General features: G+C 44.4%; 1 protein-coding gene across 1 annotated transcript in view; it reads left to right on the top strand.

The window, feature by feature from the left end:
- Positions 1-21,040, top strand: part of LOC124036211 (semaphorin-3ab-like) — a 65,155-nt gene that overhangs the window by 19,442 nt on the left and 24,673 nt on the right. Inside the window, exons 2-3 of the mRNA XM_046350482.1 lie at positions 17,712-17,872; positions 20,754-20,816. Of these exons, the coding sequence (XP_046206438.1) occupies positions 17,712-17,872; positions 20,754-20,816 (224 nt within the window). The remainder of the gene's footprint in view (positions 1-17,711; positions 17,873-20,753; positions 20,817-21,040) is intronic.

Here is a 21,040-nt window from a genome sequence, read left to right as displayed (position 1 = left end):
TACTCTTATTTCCCCTCTTCTCTTCCTTTTTCCTCCCGTCTTCCTTCCCTTCTCCTCCCGTCTTCCTTCCCTTCTCCTCCCTCTCCCCTCCCTCTCAGGGCTTCTGATAAAAGAAAAAAACACATCAGAGATTTGGGCATTTTCCCTGGTGAAACATTAATGATGTACACAGTTATTTATTCCAAGAAAGAAAGACAGAAAATCCATACTACATACATCATGTGGCAATCAGGACCCAGTCACTAATGAACATTTCAATTTATTACAAAGCATTATAAAACAGGATGTTTAGAATCTGGATGATGATTGGTTGAAAGCAGGGAGTTATAGCACCACAATCCCCGCATTTCACAGGTAATGCCTGTTTTAACAGTTCCATTAGATTTATCAATGTGCATCCACTGTCCCACAGCCCAGCCAATCAATTTATAAAATTCATTCAATATATATATTAGAATGGATATAAAAGACAGGTAACGGTTGCCTAGCTTTCCTCAATAGCTATCAAATAAAAAACTTACTTACAAGCTCTAAACCAACAATGTTGTTATAAGAAAAATAATAGTTAATAAAAAATAAAAAATGTAAATCAAAGAGCAACATTAAAATTTAAATAATGAGACTATATATGGGGTACCAGTACCGAGTCAATGTACGGGGGTACAGGTTAATCAAGGTCATTGAGGTAATATGTACATGCAGGTAAGGATAAAGTGACTATGCACAGATAATAAACAGATTAGCTGTTTGATTAGATGTTCAGCAGTCTTATGGCTTGGGGGTAAAAACTATTAAGAAGCAATTTTCTCAATTTTCTCCAGTACTGCTTGCTGTGCCGTAGCAGAGAGAACAGTCAATAGGGTTGCTGGAGTCTTTGGTAATTTCTAGGGCCTTCCTCTGACACTGCCTGGTATAGAGGTCCTGGATGGCAGGAAGCTTGGCCCCAGTGATGTACTGGGCGGTACGCATTACCCTCTGTAGCGCCTTGCGGTCAGAAGCCGTGAACCTCGCCAACAGCCAGTGAAATTGCAGGGCGCCAAATTCAAATCGACAGAAATCCCATAATTAAAATACCTCAAACATAAAAGTTTTTTACACCATTTTAAAGATATGAGATCTGAGGACACATGCCAAGTCTTTTCAGTCTCCTGAGGGGAAATAGGTGTGGTTGTCTGGGTGTGTTTGGACCATGATAGTTTGTTGGTGATGTGGACACCAAGGAACTTGAAGCTCTCAATATAATCCACTACAGCCTCGTCAATGAGAATGGGGGTGTGCTCGGCCCCCCTTTTCCTTTAGTCCACAATCTTCTCCTTTGTCTTGATCACGTTGAGGGAGAGGTTGTTGTTCTGGCACCTGTTAAGGCTGTGTAAGGCAGGCAAAGTCAGGTGCAGGAGAGCAGAGTAGAGAAAAGAGGCACACTTTTATTCTGGTCAAAAAATAGGCACAACATGACATCTAAGTGCCCATAAAACACAGAACATGAATGCAAAAGTATAGCGCGTGAACATAGACCATTAACAAATAAACAATTACACAAATAAACAATTACACACAAAGATATGGAAGGGAACAGAGGACTGAATACATGCAGTGTGATTATGGAATGAAAACCAGGTGTGTATGAAACAAGACAAAACAAAAGTATGAGAAGTATGAGAAAAAGTATGAGAAATGGAGCGGAGATGGCTAGAAAGTCGTTGACGCCGATCGCCGAATACCGCCGGAACAAGGAGAGGAGCCGACTTCGGCGGAAATCGTGACAGCACCACACTGTCAGGTCTCTGACCTCTGATCTCATTGTTGTCGATGATCAGGCCAACCACCGTTGTTTCGTCAGCAAACTTAATGATGGTATTGGAGTCGTGCTTGGCCACGCAGTCATGGGTGAACAGAGAGTAAAGCAGGGGACTAAGCATGCACCCCTGAGGGGCCCCCGTGTTAAGGATCAGCTTGGCAGATGTGATGAAACCTACCCTTACCACCTGGGGGCGGCCGGTCAGGAAGTCCAGGATCCAGTTGCAGAGGCAGGTGTTAAGTTCCAGGATCCTTAGCTTAGTGAGGAGCTTTGAGGACACTATGGTGTTGATGGCTGAGCTGTAGTCAATGAACAGCATTCTCACATAGGTGTTCCTTTTGTCCAGGTGGGAAAGAGCAGTGTGGAGTGCAATAGAGATTGCATCATATGTAGGGGTCTGTTGGGGTGCTCTGCAAATTTGGGTGGGTCTAGGGTTCCTGGGATAATGATGTTGATATGAGCCTTGACCAGCCTTTCAAAGCACTTCATGGCTACAGACGTGAGTGCTACAGATCGGTGGTCATTTAAGGCAGGTTACCTGGGTGTTCTTGGGCACAGGGATTATGGTGGTCTGCTTGAAACATGTAGGTATTGTAGACTTGGTCAGGGACAGGTTGAAAATGTCAGCAATGACACTTGCTAGTTGGTCAGGGCCAGTGGTGTAAAGTACTTAAGTAAAAATACTTTAAAGTACTACTTAATTAGTGTAATGGGGTATCTGTACTTTGCTATTTATATTTTGGACAACTTTTACTATTACTTCACTACATTCCTAAAGAAAATATTATATTTTTGCTCAATACAGTTTCCCTGACAACCAAAAGTACTTGTTACATTTTGAGTGCTGAGCAGGACAGGAAAATTGTTACATTTATGAAGAGAACAAGTGGTCGTCCCTACTGTCTATGACCTGTTGGACTAATAACAAAATGTTTTGTAAGTAATTGTAAGTAATGTCTGAGTGTTGAAGTGTGTCCCTGGCTATCCATACATTTTAAATACACAGATTTTGGAATTATTTATAATTATACTTTTACTTTTGATTATTAAGTATATTTACAACCAAATACTTTGACTTTTTTGCACGCAGTATTTTACTGGGTGACTTTCACTTTTCCTTAAATAAAATAAAAAATCCTCAGCAATCTGAACGCAATAATGACAAAGCAAGAACTGGCTTTCAGAATAGTCTGCACATTTATAAAACATCGAAATTGAGCTCAGGTGCATCCTGTTTCCATTGATCATCCTTGAGATGTTTCTATAACTTAATTGGAGTCCACCTGTGGTAAATTACATTGATTAGACATGATTTGGAAAGGCACACACCAGGTACCAAAACATTTCTGCAGCATTCAAGGTCCCCAAGAACACAATGGCCTCCATTATTCTTTTGTTTTATTTTTTGTACTGTGACCCATTTTTCTCCCCAGTTTCGTGATCTCTATTTGGTAGGTACAGTCTTGTCCCTACATGACCCTGCCAAGCCGCACTGCTACTTGACACACTCCTCGCGTAACCCGGAAGCCAGCCGCACCAATGTGTCGGAGGAAACACCGTCCAGCTGGCGACCCAAGCCAGCTTGCAGGCCTCCATCATTCTTAAATGTAAGAAGTTTGGAACAAACAAGACTCTTCCTAGAGCTGGCTGCCGGGCCAAACTTAGCAACCAGGGGAGAAGGGCCTTGGTCAGGGAAGTGACCAAGAACCGATGGTCACTCTGACAGAGCTCCAGAGTTCCTCTGTGGAGATGAGAGAACCTTCCAAAAGGACAACCATCTATGCAGCACTCCACCAATCAGGCCTTTATGGTAGAGTGGCCAGACAGAAGCCACTACTCAGTAAAAGGCACATGACAGCACGCTTGGAGTTTAAATGTAAAATTTCAAAGTGGTTCCAAACTTCAAATTTCAGGTTTAGTCATTAACTCCATATTTTTAAGGTTAGGGATAAGTTCAGGCATTAACTCCATATTTTTAAGGTTAGCGATAAGTTCAGGCATTAACTCCATATTTTTAAGGTTAGGGATAAGTTCAGGCATTAACTCCATATTTTTAAGGTCAGGGATAAGTTCAGGCATTAACTCCATATTTTTAAGGTCAGGGATAAGTTCAGGCATTAACTCCATATTTTTAAGGTCAGGGATAAGTTCAGGCATTAACTCCATATTTTTAAGGTCAGGGATAAGTTCAGGCATTAACTCCATATTTTTAAGGTTAGGGATAAGTTCAGGCATTAACTCCATATTTTTAAGGTCAGGGATAAGTTCAGGCATTAACTCCAAATTTGCAAGGTTAAGATGAGGGTTAAGGCTTGGGATAGGCTTAAAACAAAAATAACTTTCTATTACTGGATTCAAACTTGCAACCTTTGGAATCAGATGCTTAACAACATCCTAGCAAAACCGAAACCTACTTGAAGGTTACAGCGAACACTGTTGCCCCGAGTAGAGAGTTTTCACATCTTCTCCGACAGCATCAGACAGGATGGATGTCAAATACTGACTTTTGTCATGGGTGACCTTGCTGGTACATAAACCCAGGTTTTCTAATGCTATGTATTGGACCAAATCAAATCAAATTTTATTTGTCACATACACATGGTTAGCAGATGTTAATGCGAGTGTAGCAAAATGCTTGTGCGTCTAGTTCCGACAATGCAGTAATAACCAACAAGTAATCTAACCTAACAATTTCACAACAACTACCTTATACACAAGTGTAAAGGGATGAAGAATATGTACATAAAGATATATGAATGAGTGATGGTACAGAACGGCATAGGCAAGATGCAGTAGATGGTATCGAGCACAGTATATACATATGAGATGGGTAATGTAGGGTTTGTAAACATATAAAAGTGGCATTGTTTAAAGTGGCTAGTTATACATGTATTACATAAAGATGACAAGATGCAGTAGATGGTATAGAGTACAGTATATACATATGAGATGGGTAATGTAGGGTATGTAAACATATATATTAAGTGGCATTGTTGAAAATGGCTAGTGATACAATTTTTTACATCAATTTTTCCAATATTAAAGTGGCTGGAGTTGAGTCAGTATATTGGCAGCAGCCACTCAATGTTAGTGGTGGCTGTTCAACAGTCTGATGACCTTGAGATAGAAGCTGTTTTTCAGTCTCTCGGTCCCTGCTTTGATGCACCTGTACTGACCTCACCTTCTGGATGATAGAGGTGTTGTCAGTACAGTTGCATCGAAGCGATATTGGCACATCCCAAAAGAAGCAGTCCTCCATAGGAATTAATAGAATTCTACAGTATTTCAATTTAATGTTTCAAGGACAAAATTACAGTAACATTAGAACATTTTAATAAATTATTATTTAAGGAAAATGTGGGGAAGTGCCAAGATGGAGGTGCGGTGGCTTCAAAAGTGCACCCCTGGTCAGCCATCTAGTGTATATATAAATAATTGGTCATAACATGAGAATAAAACCCTTTCCTGCTGTCAAATGACCAAAGCACCCTCGAGATACCTCATGAGTGGAATGTTCTAAATATTTTTCATAATTTCATAATTTTCATAACTTCTTTTTTAAACCTGTAACATGTGTGAGAGGTGTATACTTTCGTTTCAAAGTAGTTTTGTTTAAGACTACCAAGCAACACTCTGTGTGACCCTGATTTTCCCACTGCAGTAATATTAACAACCAGCCTGTTTGGTTAGCAACTTAAGAAGATCAGAAATAACAAATCATTTTTGCCCGGACTCTATTGTCTGGTGGAAGGATGAAATAAAACGAATGTACTCGGTAAAATAACGTTTTTAAGTAAAACATGTCGATAATCTTTTTTAAATATGTTGGCAACCATTTTATAAACGCAATAAGCTCCTCCAACCTGTGAATTATCGTTTTATAAAATAAATAAGGCCCTAGAACCTGGGAATTACCCTTGGCTTTGCCTCGGACCTAAGAACAGCCCTTGGTCAGGAGTTATCACATGACAATCCCTGGTTTCTCATGTCTTATTACTGTACTTAAATATACATTTAGCTAACAACCAACTGCACACTAACAGGCTGACCACACCACTCACATTACGCGTGCGAGCGTAAAATAAATGTACCCACACTGTTAAGAGTAAATGAGTGAAGAGGTGTGGAGTCAGGCGCAGAGAGCAAAAGATGTGTGAAAAACAACACGCTTTAAAAACATAACATGAACAAAAGTGGAAACACAAATGAACAGAAATATAAACGGACAGCGTGAAACCCAAAAGCCAACCAAATACACTCAAACAAGGAAACAGGCGAACAAGCCCGCACGAAACAGAAGCGGGCTGAACATTTACATTACATATTTACATTTAAGTCATTTAGCAGACGCTCTTATCCAGAGCGACTTACAAATTGGTGCATTCACCTTATGACATCCAGTGGAACAGTCACTTTACGATAGTGCATCTAAATCTTAAAGGGGGGGGGGATACTTATCCTATCCTAGGTATTCCTTAAAGAGGTGGGGTTTCAGGTGTCTCCGGAAGGTGGTGATTGACTCTGCTGTCCTGGCGTCGTGAGGGAGTTTGTTCCACCATTGGGGGGCCAGAGCAGCGAACAGTTTTGACTGGGCTGAGCGGGAGCTGTACTTCCTCAGTGGTAGGGAGGCGAGCAGGCCAGAGGTGGATGAACGCAGTGCCCTTGTTTGGGTGTAGGGCCTGATCAGAGCCTGGAGGTACTGAGGTGCCGTTCCCCTCACAGCTCCGTAGGCAAGCACCATGGTCTTGTAGCGGATGCGAGCTTCAACTGGAAGCCAGTGGAGAGAACGGAGGAGCGGGGTGACGTGAGAGAACTTGGGAAGGTTGAACACCAGACGGGCTGCGGCGTTCTGGATGAGTTGAAGGGGTTTAATGGCACAGGCAGGGAGCCCAGCCAACAGCGAGTTGCAGTAATCCAGACGGGAGATGACAAGTGCCTGGATTAGGACCTGCGCCGCTTCCTGTGTGAGGCAGGGTCGTACTCTGCGGATGTTGTAGAGCATGAACCTACAGGAACGGGCCACCGCCTTGATGTTGGTTGAGAACGACAGGGTGTTGTCCAGGATCACACCAAGGTTCTTAGCGCTCTGGGAGGAGGACACAATGGAGTTGTCAACCGTGATGGCGAGATCATGGAACGGGCAGTCCTTCCCCGGGAGGAAGAGCAGCTCCGTCTTGCCGAGGTTCAGCTTGAGGTGGTGATCCGTCATCGACACTGATATGTCTGCCAGACATGCAGAGATGCGATTCGCCACCTGGTCATCAGAAGGGGGAAAGGAGAAGATTAGTTGTGTGTCGTCTGCATAGCAATGATAGGAGAGACCATGTGAGGTTATGACAGAGCCAAGTGACTTGGTGTACAGCGAGAATAGGAGAGGGCCTAGAACAGAGCCCTGGGGGACACCAGTGGTGAGAGCGCGTGGTGAGGAGACAGATTCTCGCCACGCCACCTGGTAGGAGCGACCTGTCAGGTAGGACGCAATCCAAGCGTGGGCCGCGCCGGAGATGCCCAACTCGGAGAGGGTGGAGAGGAGGATCTGATGGTTCACAGTATCGAAGGCAGCCGATAGATCTAGAAGGATGAGAGCAGAGGAGAGAGAGTTAGCTTTAGCAGTGCGGAGCGCCTCCGTATACAGAGGAGAGCAGTCTCAGTTGAATGACTAGTCTTGAAACCTGACTGATTTGGATCAAGAAGGTCATTCAGAGAGAGATAGCGGGAGAGCTGGCCAAGGACGGCACGTTCAAGAATTTTGGAGAGAAAAGAAAGAAGGGATACTGGTCTGTAATTGTTGACATCGGAGGGATCGAGTGTAGGTTTTTTCAGAAGGGGTGCAACTCTCGCTCTCTTGAAGACGGAAGGGACGTAGCCAGCGGTCAGTGATGAGTTGATGAGCGAGGTGAGGTAAGGGAGAAGGTCTCCGGAAATGGTCTGGAGAAGAGGGGAGGGGATAGGGTCAAGCGGGCAGGTTGTTGGGCGGCCGGCCGTCACAAGACGCGAGATTTCATCTGGAGAGAGAGGGAGAAAGAGGTCAGAGCACAGGGTAGGGCAGTGTGAGCAGAACCAGCGGTGTCGTTTGACTTAGCAAACGAGGATCGGATGTCGTCGACCTTCTTTTCAAAATGGTTGACGAAGTCGTCTGCAGAGAGGGAGGAGGGGGGGGGGGAGGATTCAGGAGGGAGGAGAAGGTGGCAAAGAGCTTCCTAGGGTTAGAGGCAGAAGCTTGGAATTTAGCATGGTAGAAAGTGGCTTTAGCAGCAGAGACAGAGGAGGAAAATGTAGAGAGGAGGGAGTGAAAGGATGCCAGGTCCGCAGGGAGGCGAGTTTTCCTCCATTTCCGCTCGGCTGCCCGGAGCGGGAGGGGAGGACCGAGCCGGCCTGGAGGATAGGGGACATAGAGAGTCGAAGGATGCAGAGAGGGAGGAGAGGAGGGTTGAGGAGGCAGATTCAGGAGATAGGTTGGAGAAGGTTTGAGCGGAGGGAAGAGATGATAGGATGGAAGAGGAGAGAGTAGCGGGGGAGAGAGAGCGAAGGTTGGGACGGCGCGATACCATCCGAGTAGGGGCAGTGTGGGAGGTGTTGGATGAGAGCGAGAGGGAAAAGGATACAAGGTAGTGGTCGGAGACTTGGAGGGGAGTTGCAGTGAGGTTAGTGGAAGAACAGCATCTAGTAAAGATTAGGTCGAGCGTATTGCCTGCCTTGTGAGAAGGGGGGGGAAGGTGAGAGGGTGAGGTCAAAAGAGGAGAGGAGTGGAAAGAAGGAGGCAGAGAGGAATGAGTCAAAGGTAGACGTGGGGAGGTTAAAGTCGCCCAGAACTGTGAGAGGTGAGCCGTCCTCAGGAAAGGAGCTTATCAAGGCATCAAGCTCATTGATGAACTCTCCGAGGGAACCTGGAGGGCGATAAATGATAAGGATGTTAAGCTTGAAAGGGCTGGTAACTGTGACAGCATGGAATTCAAAGGAGGCGATAGACAGATGGGTAAGGGGAGAAAGAGAGAATGACCACTTGGGAGAGATGAGGATCCCGGTGCCACCACCCCGCTGACCAGAAGCTCTCGGGGTGTGCGATAACACGTGGGCGGACGAAGAGAGAGCAGTAGGAGTAGCAGTGTTGTCTGTGGTGATCCATGTTTCCGTTAGTGCCAAGAAGTCGAGGGACTGGAGGGAGGCATAGGCTGAGATGAACTCTGCCTTGTTGACCGCAGATCGGCAATTCCAGAGGCTACCGGAGACCTGGAACTCCACGTGGGTCGTGCGCGCTGGGACCACCAGATTAGGGTGGCCGCGGCCATGCGGTGTGGAGCGTTTGTATGGTCTGTGCAGAGAGGAGAGAACAGGGATAAACAGACACATAGTTAACAGGCTGCAGAAGAGGCTACGCTAATGCAAAGGAGATTGGAATGACAAGTGGACTACACGTCTCGAATGTTCAGAAAGTTAAGCTACGTAGCAAGAATCTTATTGACTAAAATGATTAAAATGATACAGTACTGCTGAAGTAGGCTAGCTGGCAGTGGGTGCGTTGTTGACACTACACTAATCAAGTCGTTCCGTTGAGTGTAATAGTTTCTACAGTGCTGCTATTCGGGGGCTAGCTGGCTAGCTAGTAGTGTTGTTTACGTTACGTTGCGTTAAAAGAACGACAATAGCTGGCTAGCTAACCTAGAAAATCGCTCTAGACTACACAATTATCTATGATACAAAGACGGCTATGTAGCTAGCTATGTAGCTAGCTACGATCAAACAAATCAAACCGTTGTACTGTAATGAAATGAAATGAAAATGTGATACTACCTGTGAATGCGACCGGGTTGTTGAGTTCTATTCAGAAGATGTTGGCTAGCGTTGGCTAGCTAGCAGAGTCTCCTACGTTAAGGACGACAAATAGCTGTCTAGCTAACCTCGGTAAATTAAGATAATCACTCTAAGACTACACACTCTAAACCTAAACAACACAATTATCTTGGAACGAAGATACGAAGACAGCAAAGACAGACTATATATAACCCTATATAACCCTATCCTAACAACCAAACAAGAAACAGGTGCTACCAATTAGACAGAACTAAACGAACACAGAACAACGGATCGGCGATAGCTAGTAGACCGGCGACGACGACCGCCGAGCGCCACCCGAACAAGAAAGGGAGTCACCTTCGGTAATATTCGTGACACATACATGTTATTCAATCATTGCATCCACACCGCTCAAGCGCGTCAACGAGCAACTACGTAGCCAGGCGCTAATGTAGAACTTGGTTCTATTTGTGATATGTGATACGCTGAAAGTCCCGCCTCTCCCATCTCATCATTGGTTTTTAGGAGCATATACCCACGTGGGTGATTGAAAGATGAACTGAGGTCCACACTCCAGTCCAGTTGGTAGTGGTAATGCACCTTAAAATTGGTTGCCAACTGCCATATAAAGTCCAAAAAACAAGAAGAAGCCTGAAGAAGGAGAGATTACTAGAAACAATCTCGGTTTATCCTTTTATCTGTGGATTAATTGTCGGAGAAGAGGACCTTGTGCATTTCAGGTAAAATAACCCAATGTTTATATCCCAGGAAAATTAGCTAGCAACAGCAAGACAGCTAGCTAAATTGCCATAAATGTTCAATGCTTTTCGACCTGTCGTTTTGATCATTCAACCTGCATGTCCTGATCTCGTCTGGTGTGGGTGGACAAAATCAACATGTGCACGATGGCACACGTGCACGCACTGTGCAGTCATTATGTAAGGTGTTGATTTATCATAAAACACTTTGAAACCTACCACCAGCTAATGTTTCCATTTATCACACATAGTAATACATCTACTATCAATCCCACACTGGGCTGCAGATTAGTTGTAGAGGCCTCGGTTTCAGATTGGTTGTACTGTATATTGGTTGTAGGGAGGTCTCAGGGTGGTTGTAGATGATTGGTTGGTATAACACAGACAGCTGAAGACAAATTCAGTGTAATGTATGACTGTGGTGTGACCTGGACTACATCAACAGGACATTCCCATTAGTCTATTGAGCAATTTGAATACAGTGTTGACTTGACATGACAACGAATGAAGAAGGCAGGGAGGCGTTCATAGAATTAGGAATTAAAATACTAATAGGATCTCATTGGAGGTGTTATTGTGACAGGGTAGGAAACAAAGTGTTGGTCAGTGTTTCCCAGGCGAGTGGGACCCTATAATCTTTGGCTACATTAAATGTTTTTTCTTACTTCGTGAAATAGCTAACATATTCATGTTTCACCTCTTCCTCTCTAATTTAGAAAAAGACTGTTGCACAAACAACATGCTGATTTAGGCAAACACCAGCCCTGGTATCAGGATGTATGAGCTCGCTATGTTTGCTCTGACTCAGTAAGATACACAAACTAATAGTGTAATTATAGAGCGCTTGTTGATTTATATTAAGAAGAAAAGTGGAAGCAACATCATTGTCATCAACATATTGCTGAATCTTGACCATGACAATGGAGATTGAAGAGTGAACAGTCTCCAAATTATCTCATGGTTGAGCAACAACAACTGCGCTCCTTAAGTGACAGAAGGCAGAGATTGTTGAGAGAAAGGGAGAGATTTGACTCAGGCAGCAGAGTAAACTATAAAAATGGAGTGACATCACATTTAACAAACCAAACATTTAAAAACTGTTACAGAAGGTAAAGTAAAAACCCAAACCGGTCCGTGCATCAATACCGGTACATAGTAAAATACGGTATACTGCCCAGCCCCAGAGTCTACTGAGCTATATCTCTACCCCCACATAGTCTAGTGAGCTATATCTCTACCCCCACATAGTCTAGTGAGCTACATCTCTACCCCCACATAGTCTAGTGAGCTATATCTCTACCCCCACAAAGTCTAGTGAGCTACATCTCTACCCACACATAGTCTTGTGAGCTATACCTCAAACAGCACATAGTTTAGTGAGCTGTACCTCTAACCCGCACATAGTCTAGTGAGCTATACCTCTACCCCCACATAGAGTCTAGTGAGCTATACCTCTACCCCCACATAGAGTCTAGTGAGCTATACCTCTACCCCCACATAGAGTCTAGTGAGCTATACCTCTACCCCAACATAGAGTCTAGTAAGCTATACTTGTAACCCCACATAGTCTAGTGAGCTATAACTTTACCCCAACATAGAATCTAGTGAGCTGTACCTCTAACCCCCACATAGTCTAGTGAGCGATATCTTTACCCCAACATAGAATCTAGTGAGCTATATCTCCACCCCCACATCATCTAGTGAGCTATATCTCTACCCCCACATAGAGTCTAGTGAGCTGTATCTCTACCCCCACAAAGTCTAGTTAGCTATACATCTTCCCACACATACAGTTGAGTTAGCTATACCTCTACCCAGACATAGAGTCTAGTGAGCTATATCTCTAACCCATAATCAAGTGAGCTATATATCTACCCCACACATAGTCTATTGAGCTATACCTCTACCCCCAAATATAGTCTAGTGAGCTGTATCTCTACCCCCACATAGAGTCCAGTGAGCTATACCTCTACCCACATAGAGTCTAGTGAGCTATATCTCTACCCCCACACAGAGTCTAGTGAGCTGTATCTCTACCCACATAGAGTCTAGTGAGCTATATCTCTACCCCCACACAGAGTCTAGTGAGCTATATCTCTACCCACACATAGAGTCTAGTGAGATGCATCTCTACCCCACAATTAGGTTCTAGTGAGATGTATCTCTACCCCACAATTAGAGTATAGTGAGCCGTATCTCTAACCCCACATAGGTTCTAGTGAGCTATATATCTAACACATATGGTCTACTGAGCTGTATCTCTACCCCACACATAGAGTCTAGTAAGCTGTATCTCTACCCCCACATAGAGTCTAGTAAGCTGTATCTCTACCCCACACATAGAGTCTAGTAAGCTATATCTCTACCCCACACATAGAGTCTAGTAGGCTGTATCTCTACCCCACACATAGAGTCTAGTAAGCTGTATCTCTACCCCACACATAGAGTCTAGTAAGCTGTATCTCTACCCCACACATAGAGTCTAGTAGGCTGTATCTCTACCCCACACATAGAGTCTAGTAGGCTGTATCTCTACCCCACACATAGAGTCTAGTAAGCTGTATCTCTACCCCCACATAGAGTCTAGTAAGCTGTATCTCTACCCCACACATAGAGTCTAGTAAGCTATATCTCTACCCCACACATAGAGTCTAGTAAGCTGTATCTCTACCCCATAGAGTCTAGTAAGCTATATCTCTACCCCACACATAGAGTCTAGTAAGCTATATCTCTCTACCCCACACATAGAGTCTAGTAGGCTGTATCTCTACCCCACATAGTAGAGTCTAGTTTAGAGCTGTATCTCTACCCCACACATAGAGTCTAGTAGAGCTGTGATCTCTACCCCCACATAGAGTCTAGTAGGCTGTATCTCTACCCCACACATAGAGTCTAGTAAGCTGTATCTCTACCCCAACATAGAGTCTAGTAAGCTGTATCTCTAACCCCACATAGAGTCTAGTGAGCTATCTCTACCCCCACATAGAATCTAGTGAGCTCTAGTGAGCTATATCTCTACCCCAACATAGAATCACATAGAGTCTAGTAGGCTGTATCTCTACCCCAGCTATACATCTCCCCACACATAGTCTAGTTAGCTGTATCTCTACCCAGACATAGAGTCTAGTGAGCTGTATCTCTAACCCATAATCAAGAGTCTAGTACACATAGTCTGAGCTATCTCTACCCCCACATAGTCTAGTAGCTGTATCTCTACCCCCACATAGAGTCTAGTGAGCTATATCTCTACCCCCACATAGAGTCTAGTGAGCTATATCTCTACCCCCACAGAGTCTAGTGAGCTGTATCTCTACCCCACATAGAGTCTAGTAGCTATATCTCTACCCCCACATAGAGTCTAGTAAGCTGTATCTCTACCCCACACATAGAGTCTAGTAGGCTGTATCTCTACCCCACACATAGAGTCTAGTAAGCTGTATCTCTACCCCCACATAGAGTCTAGTAGGCTGTATCTCTACCCCACACATAGAGTCTAGTAAGCTGTATCTCTACCCCACACATAGAGTCTAGTAAGCTGTATCTCTACCCCACACATAGAGTCTAGTAAGCTGTATCTCTACCCCCACATCATCTAGTGAGCTATATCTCTACCCCACACATAGAGTCTAGTAGGCTGTATCTCTACCCCACACATAGAGTCTAGTAGGCTGTATCTCTACCCCACACATAGAGTCTAGTAAGCTGTATCTCTACCCCACACATAGAGTCTAGTAAGCTGTATCTCTACCCCCACATAGAGTCTAGTAGGCTGTATCTCTACCCCCACATAGAGTCTAGTAGGCTGTATCTCTACCCCCACATAGAGTCTAGTAAGCTGTATCTCTACCCCCACATAGAGTCTAGTAGGCTGTATCTCTACCCCCACATAGAGTCCAGTGAGCTATATCTATACCCCACACAGAGTCTAGTAGGCTGTATCTCTACCCCCACACAGAGTCTAGTAGGCTGTATCTCTACCCCCACACAGAGTCTAGTAGGCTGTATCTCTACCCCCACACAGAGTCTAGTAGGCTGTATCTCTACCCCCACATAGAGTCTAGTAGGCTGTATCTCTACCCCCACATAGAGTCTAGTGAGCTATATCTCTACCCCACACATAGAGTTCTTGTAAGCTGTATCTCTACCCCACATAAGGTTCTAGTAGGCTGTATCTCTACCCCACACATAGAGTCTAGTAAGCTGTATCTCTACCCCCACATAGAGTCTAGTAGGCTGTATCTCTACCCCCACATAGAGTCTAGTAGGCTGTATCTCTACCCCCACATAGAGTCTAGTAAGCTGTATCTCTACCCCCACATAGAGTCTAGTAGGCTGTATCTCTACCCCCACATAGAGTCTAGTAGGCTGTATCTCTACCCCCACATAGAGTCTAGTGAGCTGTATCTCTACCCCCACATAGAGTCTAGTAGGCTGTATCTCTACCCCCACATAGAGTCCAGTGAGCTATATCTATACCCCACACAGAGTCTAGTAGGCTGTATCTCTACCCCCACACAGAGTCTAGTAGGCTGTATCTCTACCCCCACATAGAGTCCAGTGAGCTATATCTCTACCCCCACATAGAGTCCAGTGAGATGTATCTCTACCCCCACATAGAGTCCAGTGAGATGTATCTCTACCCCCACATAGAGTCCAGTGAGCTATATCTCTACCCCCACATAGAGTCCAGTGAGCTATATCTCTACTCCCACATAGAGTCCAGTGAGCTATATCTCTACCCCCACATAGAGTCCAGTGAGATGTATCTCTACCCCCACATAGAGTCCAGTGAGCTATATCTCTACCCCCACATAGAGTCCAGTGAGCTATATCTCTACCCCCACATAGAGTCCAGTGAGATGTATCTTTACCCCACAATTAGGTTCTAGTGAGATGTATCTCTACCCCCACATAGTCTAGTGAGATGTATCTCTACCCCCACATAGTGTTATTACACACATGGCCACACTGAATATTACTAATGTCACCTCAGAGAACGCTCACACATGTTGGCTGTCACTATTTCAGGAAAAACATGATTTGACAAAAACATTTAAGGGAATATAGTTTTGCTTAGGAGTCCAACAATCTGGAGCCCTTCCTCCCATCTAATTTAAAAAACCTCTTACCTCCTGATAGATGAGACCAATGTTTAATCATAGTGGCTACGTTTTTCTAGGACTCAGGTAAACAGATATTCCATCCAGCTTTCCAGCAATAAGTGTGGAGGGAGTGTATCAATACTGCTTCTATCCAACCACATTGGTCTGTGGGGAGAGACAGAGACAGAGACAGAGAGAGACAGAGTGGAAGACCAAGAGACAGAGGTGGAAAAATACAACGAAAGGGTGTAGGGACTGAGGCGCCCAGAATTACAGAGTGTTACAGACACTCATCTCAACAGTTCCTTGGAGACTACTTCATTACTGGCTCTCCCTCACACTCTCTCCCTGTCCCCCTCTCTAACACATACCCACCCTGTCCCCCTCTCTAACACATACCCTCCCTGTCCCCCTCTCTAACACATACCCTCCCTGTCCCCCTCTCTAACACATACCCTCCCTGTCCCCCTCTCTAACACATACCCTCCCTGTCCCCCTCTCTAAAACATACCCTCCCTGTCCCTCCCTCTCTCCCTCCCTCCTCCTGACTGTTGCTAATTCACAAGTTTCACAATACATTTCCCATTATTATGCATAATTATTTTCCCTTCTCCCTTTCCCTCTATCTCTCTCTTCCTCACACACACACACACACACACACACACACACACACACACACACACACACACACACACACACACACACACACACACACACACACACACACACACACACACACACACACGTGTGTGTGTGTGTGTTAGAGATTATGGGTTAGAGAGGTTTAGGTTTGAGAGAAATAATTTTGGCACCAGGTAATGGTGACAGTAAAGTTGACAGTATCATCTCAAAAGGCGGTTTACTTTCTGTAAACCTTTGGGTTACTTTCCCCTTAAAAGGAAGATGACAAAAAGGTTCCAACCAATGCATTTTGGTGTATCATCATAATGGTCTCTGGCGTGTGGTCAGACTCGCTCAGGTGGAACAAACATTAACTTTTTTCAATGCTGAAATGAATGTAATTGAGAAAGGTCGTAATGTATTTTTTCCACAAACATCCTTTATTTCAACTTAATCCAAGAAGTAATCATCTAGTTTTTCAAAGTATTTGTAATCTGATTCAAATATGTTTGCTGGTAATGTAACTGATTACAGTTACATTTTTTTTGTAATCAGTTTACATGTAATCGATTATTCCCAACCCTGGTAGTCAAAATAACACCCCTCAGACAAAAATGTGGCAAATATTGTATTGCATAATACTGGGCTGTTAGTTGACAATTACCTAATGGTTGTTGTAGGGTTTGAAATTCTTCACCAGAGCCTACAGGAAAACAGACATCCAGACAGTCATTATTGTGCTATTTTTACTCCAGTGTCATATTCATATTCCCCACAGTTTTCCATTGTGAGTTATATAGTCTAGCTCTGTTTGGCTAACCTGTTCAAGCACCCAGGCATTACACAGCAAAAACACTGGGCTGGCTCTTGAGACAATAATTACAATGACCTCATGGTTGTTGTGGTTTGCAGTAATTAACCAGTGTCTACACTGAGACTGGCTGGTTGTAATAGTGAATGGAGAATATTCTCTGTTTTCCACTGTGAGTTGGCTCTGTGATCTAGTTCTGCTTGACTAGCCCAGTCAAGGTCAGTTCCCCCAGCCAGACCATTTGGTCGTTGGCTCTTCAGCATAGGCACTGCCCGAGTGGCCACACAGTCTTAGCACGGTTGGCAGTGCTGAATCATAGAAAATATTTTGTTGGATGCAAGCTAGTGTGGGGAAGAGGGTGCGAGGGAGAATGTGTGATGGGCAAGAGAGAACACAATCGACAGAGAGATATGAAATCTGAGCCAAAGCACTCTCTCTCTCTCTCGCTCTCTCTATCTATCTATGCTCACTGAGCACAGACGTCAATTCAACATCTTTTCCACAGTGGTTCAATGTAATTTAATTGAAGTGACGTGGAAACAAAATTGATTCAACCAGTGTGTACCCAGGGGGGACCCTGCTGCATGTCTCCATGTGGGGATGGGATGTTTCCTCTCTGACATGGTGAATATACTGAGGAGACACATCACGAAGTCTGCTATAAGATGCTATTAGATGATGTGTATGCTAAGACTTCACTGCCTGCCTTAATCACTTTATTTCTCTTTAGTCTAATGTATTTATTTCCCTGGGTATATCAGATACCATAGGAATGACTGCGTTATCTTTTATTGTAAATGCTCTCTCTCCCTCTGTTCTCTTTCCAGAGATGTTGGAGTCCAATAACTTGGTGACATTTGAGGGCCTGGCCAATAGCTCAGCTTACCACACGTTCCTTTTGGATGAGGAGAAGGGTCGTCTGGTGGTGGGAGCCAAGGACCACATATTCTCCTTCAACCTGCTCAACATCAGCAGAGACCTGGCACAGGTACTGTACGCCTTATAATACATCATAACCTGGTCAATTCAGCAGTCATTTGGCACAGGTACTATACTGAACATATAATACAGATATAACCTATTTATGATGCATTATAACCTAGTTCACATCAGCAGATCCCTGGCACAGGTACTGTACACCTTATAATACATTAATAACTATCTATGATACACTACAACCAAGTCAACATCAGCAGAGTCCTTGCAACGGTAACTGTTACATTTGGTCAATATCAACACACTTTTAAATACAATACATTATGAACAAATATGAAAATGCTCTGGAGAATAGCGTCTGCTAAATTACTAAAATGTTAAATGGCGCTGACGGACAGGGCTGCCGTGTTTCTAGCTCTTAGGAAACTTTTTGGGGGCGGCCCGTCAGGAAGTCCAGTACCCAGTTGCACAGGGCGCGGTCGAGACCCAGGGTCTCAAGCTTGATGACGAGTTTGGAGGGTACTATGGTGTTAAATGCTGAGCTGTAGTCGATGAACAGCATTCCCACATAGGTATTCCTCTTGTCCAGATGGGTTAGGGCAGTGTGCAGTGTGGTTGAGATTGCATCGTCTGTGGACCTATTTGGGCGGTAAGCAAATTGGAGTGGGTCTAGGGTGTCAGGTAGGGTGGAGGTGATATGGTCCTTGACTAGTCTCTCAAAGCACTTCATGATGACGGAAGTGAGTGCTACGGGGTGGTAGACGTTTAGCTCAGTTACCTTAGCTTTCTTGGGAACAGGAACAATGGTGGCCCTCTTGAAGCATATGGGAACAGCAGACTGGGATAAGGATTGATTGATTATACCCGTAAACACACCAGCAAGCTGGTCTGCGCATGCTCTGAGGACGCGGCTGGGGATGCCGTCTGGGCCTTCAGCATTGCGAGGGTTAACACTTTTAAATGTTTTACTCACGTCGGCTGCAGTGAAGGAGAGTCCGCATGTTTTAGTTGCAGCGTGTCAGTGGCACTGTATAGTCTTCAAAGCGGCAAAAAAGTTAGTTAGTCTGCCTGGGAGCAAGACATCCTGGTCTGAGACGGGGCTGGTTTTCTATTTGTAATCCATGATTGACTGTAGACCCTGCCACAAACCTCTTGTGTCTGAGCCATTGAATTGTGACTCTACTTTGTCTCTATACTGACGCTTAGCTTGTTTGATTGCCTTGCGGAGGGAATAATTACACTGTTTGTATTCGTCATGTTTCCGGTCACCTTTCCTTGGTTAGAAGCAGTAGTTCGCACTTTCTGTTTCGCGCGAATGCTGCCATCAATCCATGGTTTCTGGTTTGGAAATGTTTTAATCATTGCTATGGGAACGACATCGTCAATGCCCTTTCTAATGTTGTTGTTGGAAGCAATACGGAACATATCCCAGTCCACGTGACCGAAGCTGTCTTGAAGCGTGGAATCAGATTGGTCGGACCAGCGTTGAACAGACCTGAACGCGGGAGCTTCTTGTTTTAGTTTCTGTCTGTAGGCAGGGAGCAACAAAATGGAGTCGTGGTCAGCTTTTCCCGAAAGGAGGGCGGGGGAGGGCCTTATATGCGTCGCAGAATTAGAATAGATCCAAGGTTTTACCAGCCCTGGTTGCGCAATCGATATGCTGATACAATTTAGGGAGTCTTGTTTTCAGATTAGCCTTGTTAAAATCCCCAGCTACAATGAATGCAGCCTCAGGATATGTGGATTCCAGTTTGCAAAGAGTCAAATAAAGTTTGTTCAGGGCCATCGATGTGTCTGCTTGGGGGGGAATATATACGGCTGTGATTATAATCGAAGAGAATTCCCTTGGTAGATAATGCGGTCGACATTGGATTGTGAGGAATTCTGAATCAGGTGAACAGAAGGACTTGAGTTCCTGTATGTTGTTATGATCACACCACGTCTCGTTAATCATAAGGCATACGCCCCCGCCCCTCTTCTTACCAGAAAGATGTAAGAAGAGGGGCGGGGGCGTATCTGAAGGCCATCAGACTGTTAAAAATCCATCACTAACACATTAGAGGCTGCTGCCCTATATACATTAACTTGAAATCACTGGCCATTTTAATAATGGAACGCTAGTCACTTTAATAATGTTTACATATTTTGCATTACTCATCTCATATGTATATACTGTATTGTTTCTTAGTCTATGCCGCTCTGACATTGCTCGTCCAAATATTTATATATTCTGAATTCCATTCCTTTACTTTAGATTGTATGCATTGTTAGATATTACTTGTTAGATATTGCTGCACTGTTGGAGCTAGAAACACAAGCATTTTGCTACTCCCGCAATTACATCTACTGAACACATGCATGTGACAAATACACTTTGATTTGATGTCAAATGTAAACACTCTTATACATACAAGTCTGTTTGCAGTCTATCTGTCTGCATATGTTCCCCAAACCCTGTCCGTCTAAGCCAGTCTCAGCCAGGTATCCAGGGACTCTCTTTCTATAGAGAAATGACTTGTGAATAATTCAGACCTGAGCTGTCGCACAGGATCTCACGCTGCGCCAGGCATGTTAGCCGCTCCCTGCACACCTGGATGAATAATAGAGTAAACGGAAACAAAGTGGAGAACAAATCTCATTGTGACTCCTCTAACTCTACCACATATATATACACACGTGAACGTACATACTGTAGGTGCACGCAGACACACACACATATATCAACGCAATCTAAAAAATATGCCCCACTTACGCAAAAAGTACATTTTTAGCGACGCTGCTGGCAGAAGCACCTCAGCTAATGTAAGGAATGTTAGCTGGCCAGCTGCTTGGTGAAGATGTTAGGGTTAGAGACTGGTTAAAGTTTGTGTCTGATTTAATGTATCTATGTGTATTGTGTAGTGAAGCATCCTTATCTCTCTGTGTCTGTGTAGATCCCGTGGCCTGCATCCACCTCCAGAAGAGATGAGTGTAAATGGGCAGGGAAGGACCTCATGGTGAGTAGCTACCTCATCTTACCCATCACATCTCTCGCTCACATAGTAAGGCCTTTACACTGTCTCTCCCTCTTGGAGTACTGCCTTTTACACTGTCTCTCCCTCTTGGAGTACTGCCTTTTACACTGTCTCTCCCTCTTGGAGTACTGCCTTTTACACTGTCTCTCCCTCTTGGAGTACTGCCTTTTACACTGTCTCTCCCTCTTGGAGTACTGCCTTTTACA

The sequence above is a fragment of the Oncorhynchus gorbuscha genome, linkage group LG01 (assembly GCF_021184085.1).
Source record: "Oncorhynchus gorbuscha isolate QuinsamMale2020 ecotype Even-year linkage group LG01, OgorEven_v1.0, whole genome shotgun sequence".
Taxonomy (NCBI): Eukaryota; Metazoa; Chordata; class Actinopteri; order Salmoniformes; family Salmonidae; genus Oncorhynchus; species Oncorhynchus gorbuscha.
Note: the sequence above shows the minus strand (reverse complement) of the source record. Positions and strands in the feature narration are given on the sequence as shown.